At 44.6% G+C, this 20,319-nt stretch overlaps 1 protein-coding gene across 1 annotated transcript in view; it reads right to left on the reverse strand.

Annotated features, from left to right (window-relative positions):
- MYOZ3 (myozenin 3) overlaps positions 1–16,990 on the reverse strand; it is a 34,088-nt gene extending 17,098 nt beyond the window's left edge. Inside the window, exons 1-4 of the mRNA XM_077326562.1 lie at positions 16,792–16,990; positions 9,596–9,688; positions 6,008–6,162; positions 4,663–4,734 (exon numbers count right to left, since the gene is read on the reverse strand). Of these exons, the coding sequence (XP_077182677.1) occupies positions 4,663–4,734; positions 6,008–6,162; positions 9,596–9,680 (312 nt within the window). The 5' untranslated portion in view covers positions 9,681–9,688; positions 16,792–16,990. The remainder of the gene's footprint in view (positions 1–4,662; positions 4,735–6,007; positions 6,163–9,595; positions 9,689–16,791) is intronic.
- Between the last annotated feature and the right edge of the window lie 3,329 nt (positions 16,991–20,319).

Raw genomic sequence — 20,319 nt, forward strand, 5'->3', positions numbered from 1 at the left:
AAATGAGCTTTGTACTGCTGTAACTGTCAGTTTGGTCTAACAAATCCAGGCAGCTATAGCCTGATATGGTAACAGTTCTGTACTTCATAACCCTCACAGAACTATAGTTCCCAGGGTTCTTTAAGACAATAAGCATTATACCTGTTTAAATCTATATAAGGGGTCTCCAATGAGGATTATCAGGAAGTGGGTAGGCTGGGGGGGGGTTACCCAGTAGGATTGGCAGCACAGATTTTAAAGAAATGCTTTGGCAGCAACTGCCACAACAGCACACAAATCTTCACTGTGTGGCTGATGGTATGTGTGCAAGGAAGTATTTAAAAATAACATGTTCATTTTCAGGGGCATCTTGTTAATCAGAGCTTCTGCTTGAAATGTTGGTAAAATTACTATGAGATCCATGCATAACCTCACTTCCTGGCAATTATTGCTAGTAACAATAAGCATCAAATGATTCATAAATTTGTCTCAGTTTCTTTGCTGAAAGTATTTAATTGATTGCAAATGTGCTTGAAGAAAACAATGGCAAATCTTTTGGCTTATACCTTCATCTATTCAGTATTGGTATAAATCTATTAACAAACAATTCAAAAAGGGAAATTTTACATAAATTTAAAAGGATGAGCAAGAAACTCACCATTCATCTTAATTACAATCAGTTAAGAAAAATATTTTTTATTATTAATTTTGATGATGAACACCTTATGTATTCTTGATAGACTTTCTAGATAGACCTTAATGGCTATTTTTCAATTTGTCTTCAGAAACCCACTGTAGTTATATTGGAGAAAGTTTGGAGAAAATAGGAGGTCTCCAAGTCTTATTGGCAAGATCATGGGTAAATATTTAAATATAAACTCATTGTCTACTCTTTATAGTAAGGTGACCAGATTTTAAGATTGGTAAAGAGGGACACCATTGACCAGGGGGTTGCCAACCACCAGATAAGGCCTGGAGTTCTGGAATCACCACTCATAGCTATTAATTCATGTGCATGTGAGTAATATCTTACTTTTTTCATTTCTGGTAACATGACACCACATTCCACCATCTTGCCTGATTTCTCTGACAGACAAGTACAGCCTTGAAATGAAGTACACTATGATGCAATAAAGAGTCCTAGAGCCAGATTGCCAAAAGTATTGAAGTGCACAAAGTGCATCTCTCCTTGTCTTCATCACTCAGGTTCTTCCTCCCTCATCTCAGTCAATGCCACTTTCTGCTGTCTTCCCTGTTTCCAGTGGAATGTCCCAAAATGCCTCAGATAGCTCAGCTAGCAACAAGCCGTCTCTCCTGATCCAAGTAAGGCACTACATTGTGACTGCACAAGCCATCTTTCCCTCCCCAATGTGCCATTCCACTCCTTGTTTTATCCCTCTCCCACTTCCCTGCTCAACCCCCTGCATGTTCCTCTGTTGGCTCTTGCCTCTGGCTGTCATCCTTAAAGAGCTCTGCTGTACCCTGGGTCAACATTTTTATTGAGGATTGAGCTACAAGATTTAGTTCAGTCCTGGTCTGAAAGGAGCTGCCACTGCCAGACTCCAAGAAGGACAACGTGTGGCTCAGCCCCACGCATCGCCTGGCCAATCACAGGTAAGGGAAGGGGACAAGAGAACGCGGCTGGTGTGTGGCGCTCTGCCAGTGGCTGGCCCCTCATCCATCCTCCTCCACCCTCCAAGAGGCTCTGCCCCCTGTCCCGTTTCTTCACTGGGTGCTGCCGCTGACTGAATATCCCCAGCGGGGAAGCTGGCAGCGGGAGGTGTCAAAAGCGGGGACCCCGACTAGCCTTCTCCTGTCACGACCCAGCTTTCTCCTTTGGCCTGCTCAGTGGCAGTTTCTTTGCCAGCTCTGCCTTCCTCCTGGACTGGCAGGGAGAAAAGGAGGGGCTGCACATGCAGGGGAACGCGTGTGAGATGCACGCTCATGGAACTTTGGGCATTTGCGCAGATGAGGGCCGCCGGCGAGTCAAAAGGAAGGCGTTGGAGCCCTCTTGTCGCCCAACAAGGAGGAAGGACCTAGTGGGACTTTTAAAGACCTGCAGTGGGATGAGGGACTTCCCCCCCAAAGTGTGTATGTCCCGCGAGGATTGGGACACATGGGCAGCTTACTGGAAAATGGAAAAAGTAATTATATCCTGTAGTCTCCTCATTAACACCTATCTTTTGCCAGCCAAAGTTTTTAGCATTTAAAAATTATGAATTAGACATTATAGGAGACCATGGTAACTACCTTTTTCTTTAAAATATATGTACACAATTATCAGAGGTTAGTGAGATATTAAGGCATGAAAGACATTTTCCAGAGGGATGTAACTGGATGTTGAAACTTCAAATCTCCTCATTTCTGCAAAAGAAAGAAATCCAAGACCAATTGAATAGGCCTCTAATGGACTTCAAAAAGCTAATTGATAACGTAGATAAAATAGAATGGAAACTAATATCAAAATTATATAAGATATTATTAGATCAGGAACAATCAGTGTCACAAACAATCAAAAATGTGTAGATTTAAATATTAACGAGATGGAGTGGAATAAGATATTTAGACAAGTTCCATTTAAGTCAATATCAAGGAAAGTCCAAGAACATGCTATAAAGGTAATACAAAAATGGTATTATACCCCAATTAGGGTATATCGGATGAAGAAATCTGGGGATAAAAATTGTTGGAGAGGCTGTGGAAAGGAGGGAACTTTAATTCATATGTGGTGGGATTGTGCGACAGTTATGAAATTCTGGGAGAAAATTTTTATGGAAATTAAAGGTAAAGGGTATCCCCGAGTCATGTCTGACCCTTGGGGTGACACCCTCTAGCGTTTTCATGGCAGACTCAAACCACGGGGTGGTTTGCCAGTGCCTTCCCCAGTCATTACCGTTTACCCCCCAGCAAGCTGGGTACTCATTTTACCGACCTCGGAAGGATGGAAGGCTGAGTCAACCTTGAGCCGACTGCTAGGATTGAACTCCCAGCCTCATGGGCAGAGCTTCAGAAAGCATGTCTGCTGCCTTACCACTCTGCGCCACAAGAGGGTCTTTGTGGAAATTAGTAGAATTATAAAAGTGAAGTTAGAACCTTCAGTCCAATTGGTTCTCCTCAATTTATTTCTGAATGAAAATGCTCAGTGTAAGCAGAAAACATTGGTGAACTTTTTGATTGTAGCAGCCAGAATGATAATTGCCACTAACTGGAAAAATGCAGACAATATTTCATTAGATAATTGACGAAAGAAAATGAGGCAGTTTATGATTTTGGGAAAATGAACAAACAACATTAAAGTAATTCAAGGGGAGAAAAAGAATGAAGATTTCAATATAATTTGGAGCGATTTGACAAATTACCTAAGGAAATTTTCAGACTGTAAGTTATGTGAACTAATATTGTATCTTGAGATTTGAATTGTGATTAACAGATGAATTGTAATATATGAAATGGACATGGTTTACAGGAATCAAAAGATTGATGAAGCTTCAGAGTTGGGTTGGGGTTTTGTTTTGTTTTTGTTGGGGATTGTCTGTTGATTGTGTGTAATTTAATTTAAAAAATAAAAAAGAATAAAAAAAGAAACCCACTGTAGTTTCTTTGTTAACCACCATTGTTATGTTTGATTGTAATGTATCGTGCAACTGTTCTTGGTGAGTTTTTGTTTTGTTTTTGGTGGGTCTTTGTTCTGTTGAAGGTTTCTGTATGTATTTTAAGTTTGATTATCATATAACTATTTTTATGTTACAGGATTAATATAGTAGATGTTTTCAACTATATCTTCATAACTGATTGCACTCAAGCTGAGGTTATTTTGCTCATCATTAAAAATTTATGCAATATTTCCCCTATTTTGTACCAGTGGCTAATTTTTGGAATTGTTAATAGATTTATATTGATACTGAACTGATGAAGTTGTAAACTGAAACATTTTCAGTTCTTTTCTTCAAGCACATTCTGCTATCAATTAAACACTTTCAGTGGAGAAACTGAGACAGGTTCATTTAATCGTTTGATGGTTATTATTACTAGCATTAATTGCCACACAGTATTTTTGGGTTGTTTTATTCATACACTGGGTGTTCCTTCCTCTGTTCTATTAACCTAACTTATTTACACTTTCAAGTGGGTAGCCATGTTGGTCTGAAGCAGCGGAACAAATTTAGAGTCCAGTGGCACCTTTAAGACCAACAAATTTTAATTCAAGGCATGAGCTTTTGTGTGCATGCACACTTCTTCAGATACAATATGATGAAATGGTACTATGATTACGATCTTGGACTAGGATCTTGGAGATCCAAATTTGAATCTCTACTCTGTTGTTATGCTTGGTGGGTGACCTTGGCCCAGTTATACAAACTCAGCCTAACCTACCTGATAGGGCTGTTGTGAGGTTAAAATGGAGGAGAAAAGTATGACCTGTTTTGGGTTCTCATTGGGGAGGTAGGTAGGGTGCCCTCAGCAATGAAATAGTGGTACTGAATAATCAATAAGACTATTCACATAATACCATGGTAATAACCAGGAGGTCAAGACAGCAAACAACAAATGGCATTGCCTCCCGGTCAAGGTTCAGGCAATCTCTTAGTGCTTCTGGGGCAACTTCAGGAAACATACAGGACACTAAACACCATTGTAAAGAAATGGGCCCAGTCCCACCCCTTCTATGCAAGTGTCACCGACCATTTGTCCATTTGTTATTGCATCTGCCTCATGGTTTTGATGTAAGCTGCCCACTGCTGTTCTGTTTGAAGCCTGTGGAAAGGGTAAAAGAAAAAAGAATTAGTTTTATGGCAGGGGCATGGGCCACAAGAACTCCTAGGGCTGTGAACACTTGGTTTGAATCTGCTTTTTATCCCCAGTGACCCTGAATTAAAGAATCATCTACAAATTATTTAATTTCCATTCCGATATTTAGCACTTTAAATTTTCCCTCTGCAACTTCTGTAATTGATCTGTGGTGACACTACATTTCCCCTGTGATATCCAGGAGTGGATATAACTTGCTACATTTGTGGAAACTGCTCTGAGAGCCCCAGTATTTCAAGTGTAGATGTCCTGATTTTTGCCAATTAACTTCCTGCCCCGTGTCTTCAATGCTAACATAGCAAAGCAGTCTGTTGCTGACTGGTCAAGGGCATCAGTTCAAGGACTGCCTGGTTCCCAGTTGCCATTCCTTCACAAGACTTATTTTTGCCCTCAGTTTGGGATTTATTTTAAAGTGACTGCCATACAAGAGTATAAGAAGGACGGTCTAATCATTAAACCAAACAGAGAGAAACAGACCTATCCACTGGCAATATAATAAATGTATTCATAAAAGAAAGAAAAGTGTCCTATTTTTGTAGTTTTCCTTGTTTCTTTATTCTGTAGGACTTCTGTAAAAACGGAATCCAGGTAATATCCGTTTTCAGTGAGATTCTTTCATCAGTGACAAGTCCTTATATATATTAATAGTATAATACTGGCCACAGGCTCACATAGGTATGGGGATACCGGTCTGTATTGACACGTGTCAATTGTTATAGATTTGCTGAAGAACCTTGGGAAGGACTGTAACTTGATTTTGTAAGCCCTGCCATGCTCCAGTTCAAATGACATGAGGGGAATTACATGAGGGTAGAAGGGCCTTGACTTCCTTTTCCAACTCACTTCAACAAAGGCAGAAATGCCTTGGCTTCCACTCTTGTCAAATTCTATTCAAATAAGGCTAATTGCTAGGCAGAAGGAGGTGAAAGCCTTTGCTGGACAAACAGGAAGAGACACCTCCTTAATACTTGAAGACTAGCACAGAGGTCTGCCCCACCTCTAGCCCAAACAGATTGGTTGGGAAAATATGGGCTGTCTTGTTTAGTCAGTGCCTGAGTTCCCCCTTTAGAGGTGGAAACCAAGGTTTGTTGAGACACCTGTAAATTTGGTCATCTCTGCATGCCTTGCCACTTCCTTCAGCTGTTGCTGAGTGAGCAATACATTCATTGCACTTGCAGGAGCTTTGTGCCTCTCCCTGCAATGGGGAAACATCACTCACGATTCTGTAACTTGTAGGATATTCCAGCACAAACTGCTGCACCCTCTTTTGCCTCTGTTGGTAAAGCCTGGAACCCCTGTTTATTTGTAGAGACAGCTCTTCCATCATCAAGTCCTGAGGGATGCTAACCTTCTTGCCCAGGTCTAGCTCTGGGACTGGAAAAACATACAAATGAACAGACATACGGAAAGCAAGCAAGAACAGAACAGTTACATCCATCCTAGGCTGTCAGGTGATCATTGTATTCAATAAATAGATTCAAGACGTCATAACATTTGTCCTACTACATCTTGTGATGAGTCAGGTCCAGGTTCCCCAGAACCGAATCTCATTTCCTCCAGTCAAACAGCAGATATATGAAACAGAAATGTAAAGGTCCCCAGAGGTCCGATTCGGCTCGGGGCTGCAGTGGAGGAGAAGAGGGGCTCCCACCTTCCTTCCCACAATATTTTCCTGCACTGAATAGCCCTGGGGTTAAGGGAGTTGTTTACCTTGTTCTGGGCTTTTCATGTATGCACAGCTCAAAAAATGAGTAAATAACTCTCCACCCACGCCCAGGGGGAACCTGGCTCTGGCTTGTGACAAAATGTAATATGTCGTTGGTAGTTGGTCTGTCAGCCAGAGGTTGGGATTGAAGACTCAAAGGCAGTTGGCCTTGCTGGCAATGTCTTGAGCAGAGGATGTCACTCTCCATGTACCTGGAAGTGCATCACCAGGTGATACCAAGGATGCTCGCATTTGGATTTAACATCTATAGTTTAACCACAGAGTTAAAATCCATGCAGCTAAAATAATCCCCCAACTGCTTTTTGGTAGCACAATCTGGATTGGTGCATTCAGCAACCAAGTTGAAAAATGTCAATCTACCTTTTCTAGGCAATTGTTGGATGTACCAAAATGTGTCGCAAACCATACACTTTTAGTGGAGCTTGGTCAACAGACCCTAAAAACCAGAGCCTAGCTTTGTACATTCAAATACTGGTTAAAAATCCACTTCCATTCTTTCCCACTATCTCTACTTTCTAACACTTTAGGAGATCCCTGTTTTATTAAATGCTTTAACGAAGTAATTTTTCCATAAACTTTGTTGCTTAAGACTAGATTTATCTATTCTAGTTAATTATGATGAGAGCACAGTCCTGAAGCTGATCACTAAAAGACTAGAAGACCAGGATATTCAGATAATAGGCACATCAACCCACAGGATCTGTTCGCCAGGCCACTGGGACATCCCCTGGTCTTATAAGTCAATGCCCTTATATCTTCAAGTGTTAGATGACTATTCCCTTAAAAGGGCCTTTCTCCTAGCACACCTAAACATCTTCCCTTCAAAGCTATCAAGAGGATGCTTCCTTCAAATCCCTTGAAATGAGAGAAGCTATCTGCACGGGTGCAATGTACCAGATTCCCTTAGCCACCTATTATTCAACTGCCCCAAATTTCAGATGTTCCATCATCATTATCTGGGGGGTTTTATGGGAAAACTGAAGTATCTGTGCATTGGTGAGAAACATCAAGTGAAGATGTTGCTGAGTGTAAAGGAACCTTCTCAGATAGTGGACCTTGCAAAAATCCTATCAATTATCTCGAGAACTAATCTATCTCTGCTGTAGATCGGCTATACGACATAAGGCCTTATTATTGCTGTTCATATGTCTATGCCCGGAATCTGTTTCTGTTTTAAATTTTGTTTTATGTATATCAAATCTTATGCCAATAAAGGTATCTGAATCTAACCACAGAGTTTTGCTCAAATGCCAATGTGTCTGCATTATTGCTGCAGTGTGCTGATGTCACTTCCAGGTGCACAGGGAGTGACATCAGTGTAGTGAGACACTCCTGGTGTCCCTTTCCATTATACTACATTACCAGCTCCCCTTACCCCTCCTCTTACCAGTGGTGAAGAAATGCAAGCTGGGGATGGAGGATTCCCTACCACAGCAGGGGTAGGTAAAACTAAAAAAACATGGACTCCGGGGTCAATAACCTTCAGGTAGGGGTTGGAGATCCCTAGGAGTTACATTTCCAGACAACACAGTTCTGTTCTCCTGGAGAAAATAGCAACTTTGGAGGGTTTACTCTGGCCAGCTGAAGTCCCTGCTTCCCCAAACCTTGTTCTTCTCAGTCTCTACCGCCAAGATTGCTAGGAATTTCTCTAACTGGAGTTGACAACCATTAGTACAAAGACAGTTCTCCTAAAAACACTATACAAACATTCTTCTCAGCATTCCCTTCACCAGTGGACTCCGGCAGAGCTAGGAAGATGATCTCCCAAGTACTCATGCTTGTTTGCCTATTCATTCATTTGGTTTATATACTGCCCTTTGTGAAGCTCTCATAGCTTTCATTGTTTTTATAAGGTCTCCATGAGTGCTAAAGAGGATTTTGTGGCTGTTGTGTGCTGATAAATGCAAAAATGGCAAGTAAACATGTCAGGAATTGCATAAAGAATTATGGCAGCTGTGTGAGTCAGCCAGCTGCCTCTTCCTCTGAGGATGAGGAGATGGAAGAATCAGGAGCTGTACCAGTACAATGCCTGATTTAGAGTCAGAACCAGCAAGGGACATACTGGCAAAAAGGACATAAATTTGTTTGTCTCTCACCTCCAGGATCTCCTAAACTAGCAAAGCATCAGAGACGAGAGGTGAGATTAACAGCTCAAGAAAGGCAGAGGAGTGTAGACTATTAGCACAGCATCAGTCAGGCTTGACTTCCAATACAGAGTTCATGCAGGACCAATGACTCAGTGAGTAGAACACTTGGGGTTCAGCTAATTAGGCTGATAAAAGCGAGACACCAAGCAGAGTCAGTTTGTGGGAGCAACATTTTTAAAAATTCAAACCTTCTCTGTTGAAACGTCTATGCATTTAATAATAAATGCATAGTGGTTTTTGGAATGCCACCCATTATGGAATCATGAGTCTTGAAACTTAAGAAAAATAGTCTCATTCCTCATTTGCGGGGGACTTTAGAAGGGCATGCTTTGTATGACAACTTGGGGAAAAATTTATTTTTGGCTTTGCCTGCACACTTGTATTCATTGCTCCAGGCAGTTTGCTTAAAAACAAAACCAAACAAACTCCCATCCCTGGGAGAAGGGAGAGGGAGGTGGGTGCAAGGGCTTCTTCGCCTCCATACATTTCTTTGGCTTGTGGCTTGCTGGTTGCTCTCCTGTAGCTCATGCTATGTATGTTGGGGAATCCACTTTATGCAATTCATGTGAAATGCCAAAAATATTGTGTTATGCTACATTAATAGCATACGGAATGGCCCAGAGTCTGCTACTAACCTTGTATTTGTTTTTCAGAAGAAGATCCTTGTATCCTGACACCCTGCTTTGTTTGTGACTTCCAACCCTGGTCCTCCCTTCTACTTCTAATAGACCATTTGGCTCCAGACCTCTTTTTGTTTGCTAAATATGTGGTATTTATTGCCTTAAAACCTTGTAATTGCCTCTGTGCCTCCCAGAAACCTGTGCCAAGAGTTAAAGCATGGACTTGACACTTGATTTATTACTTTTGCTTGTGTGTTTACTGGAGACTGTGTCGGCAATTACCCTGAATAAGACAGCAGCTAAAGTTGGCTTACCCTCTTCTCCAGTGAGCTCCCTCACAAAAGCCTGAGCCTGCTTTTTCCACTCTTTGGGGTGATCATAATGTGGAAGGGGAAACATCTTCTTAACTGCAAAGGAAAGTGAGAATTGGTTGGTGTTCTTATACCATTTAATGCTTCTACTGGAATATATCTGTGAACTTGGCTTACTTGAGAAGTTATAATTTTGTTCTTGTGTTCTAAAACTTGAAGCTCTGGGAATGTCACCAGTCTGTAATGTATTTTGTGTGTGTGCGTGTCTGGTTTTGGTGCATAAAAATTTCTGAGAGAAATAAGAGCTAATTCCTTGAAAATGAGGTGCTAAGCCTTTCTCAACTATTTTCCCACTGAGAAACCCCTGAAACATTCCTCAGTCTTCGCGAAACCCCAGAAGTGACCCAATTGTGCAAAATACGGTTAGGAAGCAGAGCTGTGTACATGGCCACCTGGGGTTCTTCCCCTTCTCACCCCCTCCCGGCCCATCATTGGCCATGGGGGGGGGGGCAGGTTCCCTGTTTGGGAAACCCTTCCAAGTCCATCAAGAAACCCTGATTGAGAAAGAACCTGTTTCTTATCTCTCCCCCCCTCCCCCAAAAATCATGGAACAGAAGAGATGACTTGTAACTGCAACGTTAAGATATTAAAAAGAGTTACATTCTAATCAAGTATTGATAATGTTCTGACAAATATGACAGTTTTCCACAGTTTTACATTGTTCTGGCTCATGTAAGACATTAGTTTCTTTTTTGTGTCACAATATGTTGCCTCTAAACACATTCTAATTAAAGACAGCAATCTATGAGGGGAAGAGTTCTTGAGGTTCACTTTGGGATTACACTCTCCACCGTGCTACAAGACACTGTTCTCTAAATCAGCAGCAACTATTTTGAGCTACAGATCTGGGAGGATGAGGAGATGTAACCCTGATCCTTGGACTGTGAAGGATTCAGGCAGGGATTTTTCGGATGATGATCTCATAGAGGTTGGAAGAAGCTAGGAATGCTTAATCCTGAGTCCCTGGAGACTCAGATAAATACAGCTAGGCTGTGAAAATACAAAAATCTTTGGCGTGTAAATATAATTTGATTGTAAAAGGAGGCATTCATCTTTACCTTTACTGTTCACTTGGCAGAAATGCCACCAGCATAAACTGATATACCCTTGGGGGACCTATTCCTGTCACTGCAGTACAGCTGAAAGTGATAGTCGCTTGGCCCCAAATTTGCCTTTCTTGTTGTGTGAAGTCTGCATGTATTCAATAATCCTAAACAGTAAATGTATCAGAATTCAGAAAAGTTGCCTCGATAACTGCAGAATGGCTTCCTTATTATTGCTCCAAGGAACTTGGCACCAGTGCTATTAACTGTCTGCACTTACCCTTCAGTGTATACCAGGTGTGCTACAACAATGTTTCATCCATTTACCATCAGCAACTTTAGCCTAGGCATCTCAAAGCCCCCATCCCTTGTCCTCTCTGGCGTACTTATATTTTTAATTTATGGTATCTTCCATACAAAGACGAGATTTGGTGGTTTCCTTGTAGCAAATAAACTATAGCAGCAATAGGTCTGCTACATCACAGGTTTCCCTCACAGTTTCCCTGCCAAAGACCCCAGCAACAGCTACCGCTCTTTCCTGAATCCTCTGGGCTTTTTCAGCACTAGAATATCATTATATCAATATATCATTGTAACTATAGGTCTAGCGAGTTCTCTGAATTACCAACTTTTGTTGTTGTTTTTATTAAAGAAAAAGAAGTCTGTAGCTTCTTCCCTTGTGAAGATATGCCTTTCCCCTTATACCTCTGCAAGGGAAAGGGCTAGACCAGTGGGTTCGAAAGTAGTCAGGAGGGCCCCTTGAGGGCAAAGGGATTTCCTAGGGGGCAGTTAGAATCAAGAGGTGGAAGGGGGGCACTGGAGGTGGACCTTTTCAAGCATGTTGTTCACTTGTTTATAGTTGACCAGGCTAGGACAATTCATGCTGGCAAATGACAGAGTTTCTGCCTCTGTAGATTGGTGGAATTTAGTGGAAACTATCAGAATTGGTAGTAATTATGCCACCAGAAGAATAGTTAGATCAGTATACTGTATTTTTGAAGTGTTTTTGTCTCTTTGTCATTTTTTTTTAGGTTTTTGCTGCTACTTTTAACATTTTTAAATTCTCTTCCTTAATGGGTTATGCAAACTGTTCTTCTGAATAATACATTTTCTGGGGTAGAGTAGAGGCACTGGGAATGAGTTTATGGAACCAAGGAGGCAGTAGCCTGAACTTGTTGGGAACTACTTTGTTTAAATGAAAAAAATTAGAAGCCCTCCTACTCCAGTAGCAAGGAAATGGCTGCCGCAGGGACAGGGTCAGGGGAAATGGCCGCCACGTAGGCTAGAAAATCCAAAATTTCCCACTCACTCAGCAGCCATCCAGTCTTTCCTGTAACCTTTTCCAAAACTTTGCAGCAAAGCTGGTTTGAGAAAGATCAGCGAAAAGTAGGGGGACACCCTAGAGGTGAACAAATTCACCAGAAGAAAAAGCATGCTACCTGAAACCATTGAACATAGAACAGCCCATATGTATTTAAGGTTTACCTCCTCCACTGTTCTCCCTCACCTGCCTACCTATACCTTTCACCTTATGTACTTGCCCAGTGAACTCCAAATGCAAATAAGTGATTCAATGAACTGAAATGCCAGTCAACGACTGACTGTGTGAATCCCTGCCAGTCATTTTGGCATGTCTACTATTTATTTAAGAGCTTCTTGTGGCACAAAGTGGTAAGGCAGCAGACATGCAGTCTGAAAGCTCTGCCCATGAGGCTGGGAGTTCAATCCCAGCAGCCGGCTCAAGGTTGACTCAGCCTTCCATCCTTCCGAGGTCGGTAAAATGAGTACCCAGCTTGCTGGGGGGTAAACGGTCATGACTGGGGAAGGCACTGGCAAACCACCCCGTATTGAGTCTGCCATGAAAACGCTGGAGGGCGTCACCCCAAGGGTCAGACATGACTCGATACCTTTACCTTTACTTACTATTTATTTAGGTGAAGGCTAAACAAACTCTAGTGATTGTTCATTTGCCAGAAATTTTGGAATGAATGTCTGGCAAAATGAGGAGCCCTTCAGTCTTACTTATTTAACTTTATTTCATTTATCCCCAGTGGGGACCCAGAACAGATTAAACTGTATTCCTCTTCTCCATTTCACCTTCACAACAGCCTTTTGAAGCAGGCCAGGCTTGGAGTATATGACTGTCCCAAGGTCACCCAGCAGGCTTCCATGGTACACGTGGGGATTCCAACCTGGGTCACCCGGATCCCAGTCCACCATGCTGACCACTATACTATACTGGCTCTTATCTTAAAACCACCCGAGGCGCCACAGGCGCTGCGGACTAAATTATGAGGTAAGCAGTGAGTGGGAGGAGTTAGGGCGGGCTCAGTCCGTGATGAGGAAGGGTGCCGATTGGCCCCAATTGCCCACCCGCCGCCGCCAAGGGAGCAACTGCGCGCGGCTCACAGCAGCTCCCTGGCCGGCGGCCTGACGTGTTGGAGGCGCAAAGCACCTCCAACACGCCAGGCCGCCGGCCAAGGAGCTGCCACGAGCCACGTGCAGCTCGGCTCGCGGTTGCTCCCTGGCCGGCGGCCTGGCGCGTCGGGAAGCGCAAAGCGCCTCCGACACGTCAGGCCGCCGACCAGGGAGCTGCTGTGAGCCGTGCGCAGCGCGGCTTGCGGCAGCTCCCTGCACGCCGCCCTGCACACTCAGCACGTTGAGATCACCGGGCCCGGAAGAGGAGCCGTAACATCGGCGGTGGAGCGATCGGCGCACCCGGCGGAGGAGCTGCGATTGCTGCTGGCGACCCCCCGAACGGCGCTGCCGCCAGAGCTGTGAATGCGCGTGGTGGTGCCCACCCGCCCTGCCCACACACAGACCTGCAGAGACTTTGCGCCCTCAGGTAGGCTGCGGTGCGGCCGGGGGGTCTAGGACTCATGCCTAGCGCCCGCTGTATTTATACTACAGCGGGCCTATTTTCTAGTTAATGTTGATTTAATGTTGATTTAAATGCATTACATAAACACATATATATACTCACACAAATGCAGGGCCTAGAATTTGAACTATTTTTTTCTGGCATCCATTTTTTAAAGAACACACATGAAGCTGCCAGTCAGACCATTGGTCCATCTAGGTCTACTCTGACACCAGGACAGCCGGGCAAGGTTTTTCGTATCATGTACCACCTGATTCTTTTAAGCAGAGATGCCAGGAACTGAACTTGGGACTAATTGCATGGAAAGTAGACATCATGGTGTAGTGGTTAAAGATCAGTGGACTCTAATCTGGAGAATTGGGTTTGATCCTCCACTCCTCCACATGCAGTCAGCTGAGTGACCTTGAGCCAGTCACAGTTCTCTCAGAGCTCTCTCATCCCCAGCTAACTCACTGAGTGACTGTGGTGGGGAGAGAAAGGGTAGGTGATTGTAAGCTGCTTTGAAACTCCAGGTCGTGAAAAGTGGAGTATAAAAAAAATAGCTCACCTTCTTCTCTTAACACTGAGGTGCAGCCCCTAAAAGGAAGGTTTTTTGTGCTGGCTGTGTTAAAAATCTAATTTTCTCTTAGCCCTTGGAAGAGTTAGTATGATGTACTAGTTAGCACGATAGAGCAGAACTAAGGAAATCTGTTTGCAGATCTTCACTGATCCATGGCGCTCACCCACCTTAGGTCTATCACCCTCTGTCAGACTAACCTACTTCACAGGATTGTTGTAAAGATGCAATAATATTGAAGAGAATTGCCCTGACTTCCTGGGATGAAGGGAAATAAAACGGGAGAGGCAGCTATAAGCTTCTGAGTCAAGCCAGGACTCTTAATAAATTGGCTGGAGCACACTATTTTTTGCTCAGAACTCAAGAGCCAGAGTTGTTTAATGAATTCATGTAGCATTATCTCCCAAAGAGCTTCAAAGGAAATCTGAACAGCCTCTGTTCCTTCTGCAGCACAAAGGGGACTCTGGCAGAGAGCAATAAATCTGCAGAGACAGAAACTGGAAAACTAATTAGCACTTAGCTGCCGGAGCTAATGTTACACAGCCAACAGAGCTGTGTGTTTTTTTTGTGGTTTGAAATTATCCCCAGTTGGGATCAAGAACACAGCTTTCTTCCCCTGCTCTGCAGGGACATTTGGCACTTTTTCATGGCACCTGCAGCCATCTGATGTTAAGAGATAAGATAGGGGCAAATGCTTAGTCCCTATTTGGCAAACCCTATACCAGAAGCTATTTCCAGAGTTGAATGAGTACCTATGAGAGACCGTGTGGTGTTGTGGTTATAGGTTGGATTATGATTGAGAAGAAGTGGATTCAAATTCTGGTTTTATCGTGAATCTCACTGGCTGACCCTGAATTAAGCATGCTCCAAAGAACTTCAAAGGGTTGTTGTAACACTATAAAGATGCACAGGACAACTAGAATCATATTTCCTCTGGCTCAGCAGTCTTGTTCAAGTATGGTATCAAACAGATTTCAGGGCAATGTTACCTGTGAAGCCATTCTCTTCTTCTGAACACTCTTTTCCTTATATTCATTTACCTTCAGGGCCTCTCTTTTGTGTCCTTTGGGAAAGGAGCACTCAACTCTCTATGCCTTTGTACAGTCCCCAAGTTGTATCAGGATCTCCACATCCTTATACATTGGTCCTCTTATATGTTTGGCAAACTGGCCTGGGGGTGGAGCTGTCCAGGGTGTCCAAGCGCTAATACGGCTCCGAGAGCTCCCGCCCTCCGTTGCCGTCCGCTGCCTGACCCAGCGATGGGGCCCTGACTGAAGGACTCCGAATGACTGGCCAGCCTCTCTGATGGGGTGGCCAACGCGGTGCTGAAAACCCTGGAGAACTCAGCCCACGGCGGCCACCTCAGCCCGCGCCTGGCGGTCGCCTCCCTGCATGGCGCCAAAGGCAAGTTTGAGATCGATGCCTTGCTCAGCCTGCCGCACACGAGCAGTGAGGGTGCCGGGGCCATCGAGCTGCCACCCACCGAGAGCCGCAAGCAACTCGGCCTTTACTCCGAGGGGGCCCAGGAGGTTGATATGAGCAGCGACGGGGAGGTGGGCTGCTCTGCGCTACACTCACTAGGCAGCCTGCCTGTCTCCCTGATGAAGGAGAACACCAGCAAAGGTAACCCGCCACCGTCAGCCTCCCCTGCTCAAGGCCAGCACGGGGAGGACAGTGGGTGTGCGCTGGCCCTGAGAGCCCTGGGGGCACCCATCCGCGGAGGCAGGAGGTCAGGCTCTGCAGCCAGGACAGGAAGCACGCGAGGACCACAGTGGAGTTCAACCCCCTCCCCAGGCCAGCCCTCGTCCCCTCTTCAAGTCCCAGCCAAGGTTTGCGGGCGTCTTCAGGTGCGCCATCTGTGGCCATCCCGTTTTGATCGTCATGTCCTTGATGAGAGGCTCTGCCTTTCTCCAGTCCCTTGGCTGGGGCCATTTTTCTTCCCCAAGTCTCGGGGTGGGAGTCTCTGGAGCACTTTGGGAGAGGGCGTTGGGCCAGAGAGCAGGGAAGCCAGGAGTTTCCAGGCTGTGTGTCATCGTGGCTGCTGTTTCCTTCCCTTTGCCTTTTCATTGATTTCCACCCCAAAAAAGAGCTATCCTCTTTTTTTGCTTTTTTAAAAGACCTTATCTTCTTTCCCATGCCCTTTTTTTTAACTCTTAAAATTAGCCACTTAAATTGCCACCATAGTCTTTTAAGGCTACTTTTTAATCCCCGACCCCCACCTTGTGATGGGAAGTTCGCTAGGGGAGCGCCGCCCCTCTCCATGCCTCGCCATTGCTGCCTCCCCCCAACCTCCATCCCACTAGCACCCGCTGCTATTCAGCTTGCAGTGGGCTTTCTGCTAGTGATCGTATAAAAACAGATGCAATAAACTGTGCCCTGGGGATGGATTAGTTAGTGGTGCTCATACATCTGTTGCCAAGTCTAGTTCTTGTCCCACCAGCAGGTGCTGGCAAGCCTTTTGCTAGTTAAAATCCCAGTCTTCCAGGGTCTGCCTTGGTGCTCATACTCCTGTTGAGCAGTTTAATCCTCAATAATATGTGTATCATGCAGTCAGCCAGTCTGGATGTTGTCTTATTCCCCCCTTTCAGCATTTGGTCACAGCAGCCCCTCCCTTCTATACAGTGCCCCTCTGAAGTGCGATACAAGAGTTGCCCCCTACCTGTTCGTCCCCTTCTATAAAGCCTTGTTGTGAAGTCTTTTGTTGGAAGACGCTTTCCAAGTGAGAATACAGGTGGACCTGTTTGGGTTGTCTCCTCAGCACCTTTTCTGACCCAGGAGACCCTCTTAATTGGCGTTTTCCAGCTGCCAGGTCTTGCCCTCTGTGCCTTTTTCGATCTCTCCAGCTGAAATTCCAAGGTCCTAAGCCATGTTACATCAGAAATTTATTTCTGGCTGAGAAAGTGGGTGGGTCAGAGCAGTCTTGGACTGGCAGGTGCTGAGGGCAAATCAATGTATGCAGCATATTATATACAAGTAGGTTGGACAAGGTTTTTTTTAACCACTATATTTGTGCCTTTTACAGTAGCTGAAGGGAAAGCAGTGGCAGATGGTGATATACTTAAAATATTTATCTCTTACCGTATCTCCTTAGACTCAAGTCAGCTAACAAAGCAACAACAAATTGCAAAGGACCCAAAATGCCATCGCCAAGATTAAAACAGCCAACGGGTTTAAAATGCACTGATTACTGTTGATCTGCATGCTGTGGAAACTGCACATTACCATCTTTTCAAGAAAGAAAACAACCTATTTCTATTAAGATAGTAATTCAACTGAATGCTTAGAGAAAACATTGCATTGCCAGTTTAGTATAAGATGACTTAAAACCAATGGATTTGACTCTGTGGCAAAAAGGCATGAAGAACGTTATTGGAGAGGGGATTTAGTAAAAAAAAATCTTGTATTCTCTGTTTCTGACTGGTTTTTGGCTCTGCTGGCAGATATGGAGATTTTGGGAAAGCTCTATTTTGCACATTGAACTCAGCTTGGGATTTCCTGGATCCAAACCATTGATTAGTGCTTGTTGACAAAAGAGAGAATGAAAACAGCCTACAAGCGAGCTTCCTATTATACCCCTAGCATGTCTCCGATGCAGGCTTTAAGAACCACTTCAAGATGGACATATTTAGAGTGGAAAAGTGGCAGGTGCTTAAGCCTTTTGCTGCCTGCCATTTTTCTATTGTGTTCCTAAGCTGCTTTTCGCCTCATGTGAAGATGAGGCTTTGGGTGGGTGTGTTTTTAAAGCATAAATACATATCTGAGGTCCAGAAAAGGGAATACTCACACACACACTAAAAACTGATGAGCTGTTTGAATCTGAGGAGAATTCAAGCAACCTTGGAGTTCCTGTGCCTATTTCTATCCCTGACAGACAAAACAATGAAGGTGGCCAGAAGGAGAGGGAAACAGACTGCTGGAAAAAACAACTGGCCATGGATAGCGACAGAGGATTAGCAGCGTGCTGAGTCTCTCCTCCTCTTCTATTGAAGACCTGAAGACCTGTGAGAGGTGCCCTACCTGACAGGGTTAGAGCCATCCAGGGGGAGGGAGCATGTCGTGGTGACCATTGGGAGCAACCAGTGCCCCACCACGCCCCCAGCTGGGTCCTTGAGGGGATGTCATATAGCATATTACCATGCTTTGGCTGTGGTTGGGCCTGAAGCTGAGGTGACACAGTATTTTGGACTCACACCTGGAGGATATGATGCCTAATTGGAGTGACCCCATGTTAACATGTGGTGCTTTCCTGGAGTTCCTAAAGCCAGACCAGTGGCAGTGGCTGTGTTCGAGCACTACCAACTTTAGGATGGCAGAGGGAGTGAGGCAAGAAGACAGCAATCTGTGAGAGAGGTTGCCTGTTGCCCCCCCCCCCCCCCGACTTTTGTAACAATCTATGACAGACGGATCCAGCCTGTGGCAGAGGCTGGAGACAGTCATGAGCGTGGGGAACCATTGATGGGTGGGAGGATGAGTAGGTGGGTTGGTCAGAGGCAGGGGCCAACTCCAAGCTCTTTGCCCTATCTTGTATTGTTTGCCATGTACCCTCCTGGGTTGGGCACAAGGTGGAGGGGATGTTGGGGTAAGGGGGATGAACCAGTGGCAGGGCCTATTTCCTCCTACTGCTTCCCGCTCTCTCTTTTACTCTACGCTAATGGGGGTGAGGGGTGGCACAAAGGTAAAATTAGATGTTTACCACTTCATGGAATTAGACTACTGATCCATATCGGTCCCTGAATGACTTGGCAACCATGATCCATACATTGATCAACTCCAGGTTTGACTACTGCAACACACTCTATGCAGGGCTACCCTTGGGCCAGCTCTGAAAATTAGCTGGTCTGGAATGCAGCAGCCAGGGACTTAACAAAGACACCTTATAATGCACATGCTCATGCTGTGTTCTGCCAGTTGCACTAGTTGCCTGTAGAGCACAGAATCTGGTTCAAGGTTTGAACCTTTAAAGCCCTTAACTATCTGGGACTGTATTTTCTGTGAGACTGCTTCTCATATACTCCTGGGCGTGAGTTACATTCCCAAAATTGGAACCTGCTAGTAGTCCTTGGCCTGAGGCAGGTGTTCCTCTGGCAACCAGGGCCTTTCCCTCCCTGGCAGTGGCTTGGTGGAACATGCTTCTGATTGAGATCTGGGCCCCATAGGATTTATTCCAGTTCTGCAGGGCCTGTAAAACGGAGCTGTTCCACCAGGTCTTTGATTCATGATTGCTGATAAAATTCTGTTACTAGCCCCCCACTGACCCTACACCTTTCCTTAACTTTAATCTTTTCTTTCCATTTCAACTCAGTTGCTAGCCCCATGGACTTGCAACCATCTGTAAAAGTAAAATATTGTAATATTTTAGATATTTTATTATTTTTGTTTGTTTGTTTGTTTATTTATTTATATACCGCCCTCCCCTTGTGGCTCAGGGTGGTTTACATATAACTCAGGAAACAAGAAGGTAAGTACATGGGGAGACCTCAAGATGGCGCCATAAAGAAAGCTGGACTTCAGTTCAGCTCTTAAGCCATGCCGAGGGTCAGGCGCTTATGCACCTGGCTGACCTGAACAGATACGCAAATCTGCTCACCGGTCGCCCCAGGAACCGGGAACGGTGACCTGAGGGTCCTACAGATCCGTAGGGAGAAGCAAGACCTCCCTGGATTAATAGCGGCTTGAGCTCAAGGTCACGATGGCGTCTTTGTCGCAAACAACTTTACAAGCTTGAAACGACCAGCCGACCTCACATTCTTCCCAGACCATCATTTACCAGATCGATAGGAGCAGAAGCTGACAGAAGCTGGAACCTACAACAGTAAGAATTGAAAGCTTTCTGGCTTTTCTCTCTCTCCTCTCACAAGCTCTTCCCTCCCCCCCCTCAACCAATTTACAAGCGAATTCCTTCTTTCCCCGAGTGAGAGACTCCCAGCTAATTACACCCATTAACCAAACAAAGAGAGTGCTTTGAAGATTTATGGGTGAACGTTCAGTGGGAGAATTTGACTTGATACGGAGATCGACAAACTGATAATTTGGGATCGCTCGTGCTCCCGCGAGACCTCACGAGACTTTCTGTTTATAGTTTGTGACTGCCTAGAACTATGGAAGAATTAACAAAGGCACAGCTTTTCCATTTGTTATGCAAAGGAAACTCAGAGATACTGAAAGCAGTCAATAAGCTGGAAAAGGA

This window comes from Paroedura picta, chromosome 3 (genome assembly GCF_049243985.1).
Source record: "Paroedura picta isolate Pp20150507F chromosome 3, Ppicta_v3.0, whole genome shotgun sequence".
NCBI classification, from domain to species: domain Eukaryota; kingdom Metazoa; phylum Chordata; class Lepidosauria; order Squamata; family Gekkonidae; genus Paroedura; species Paroedura picta.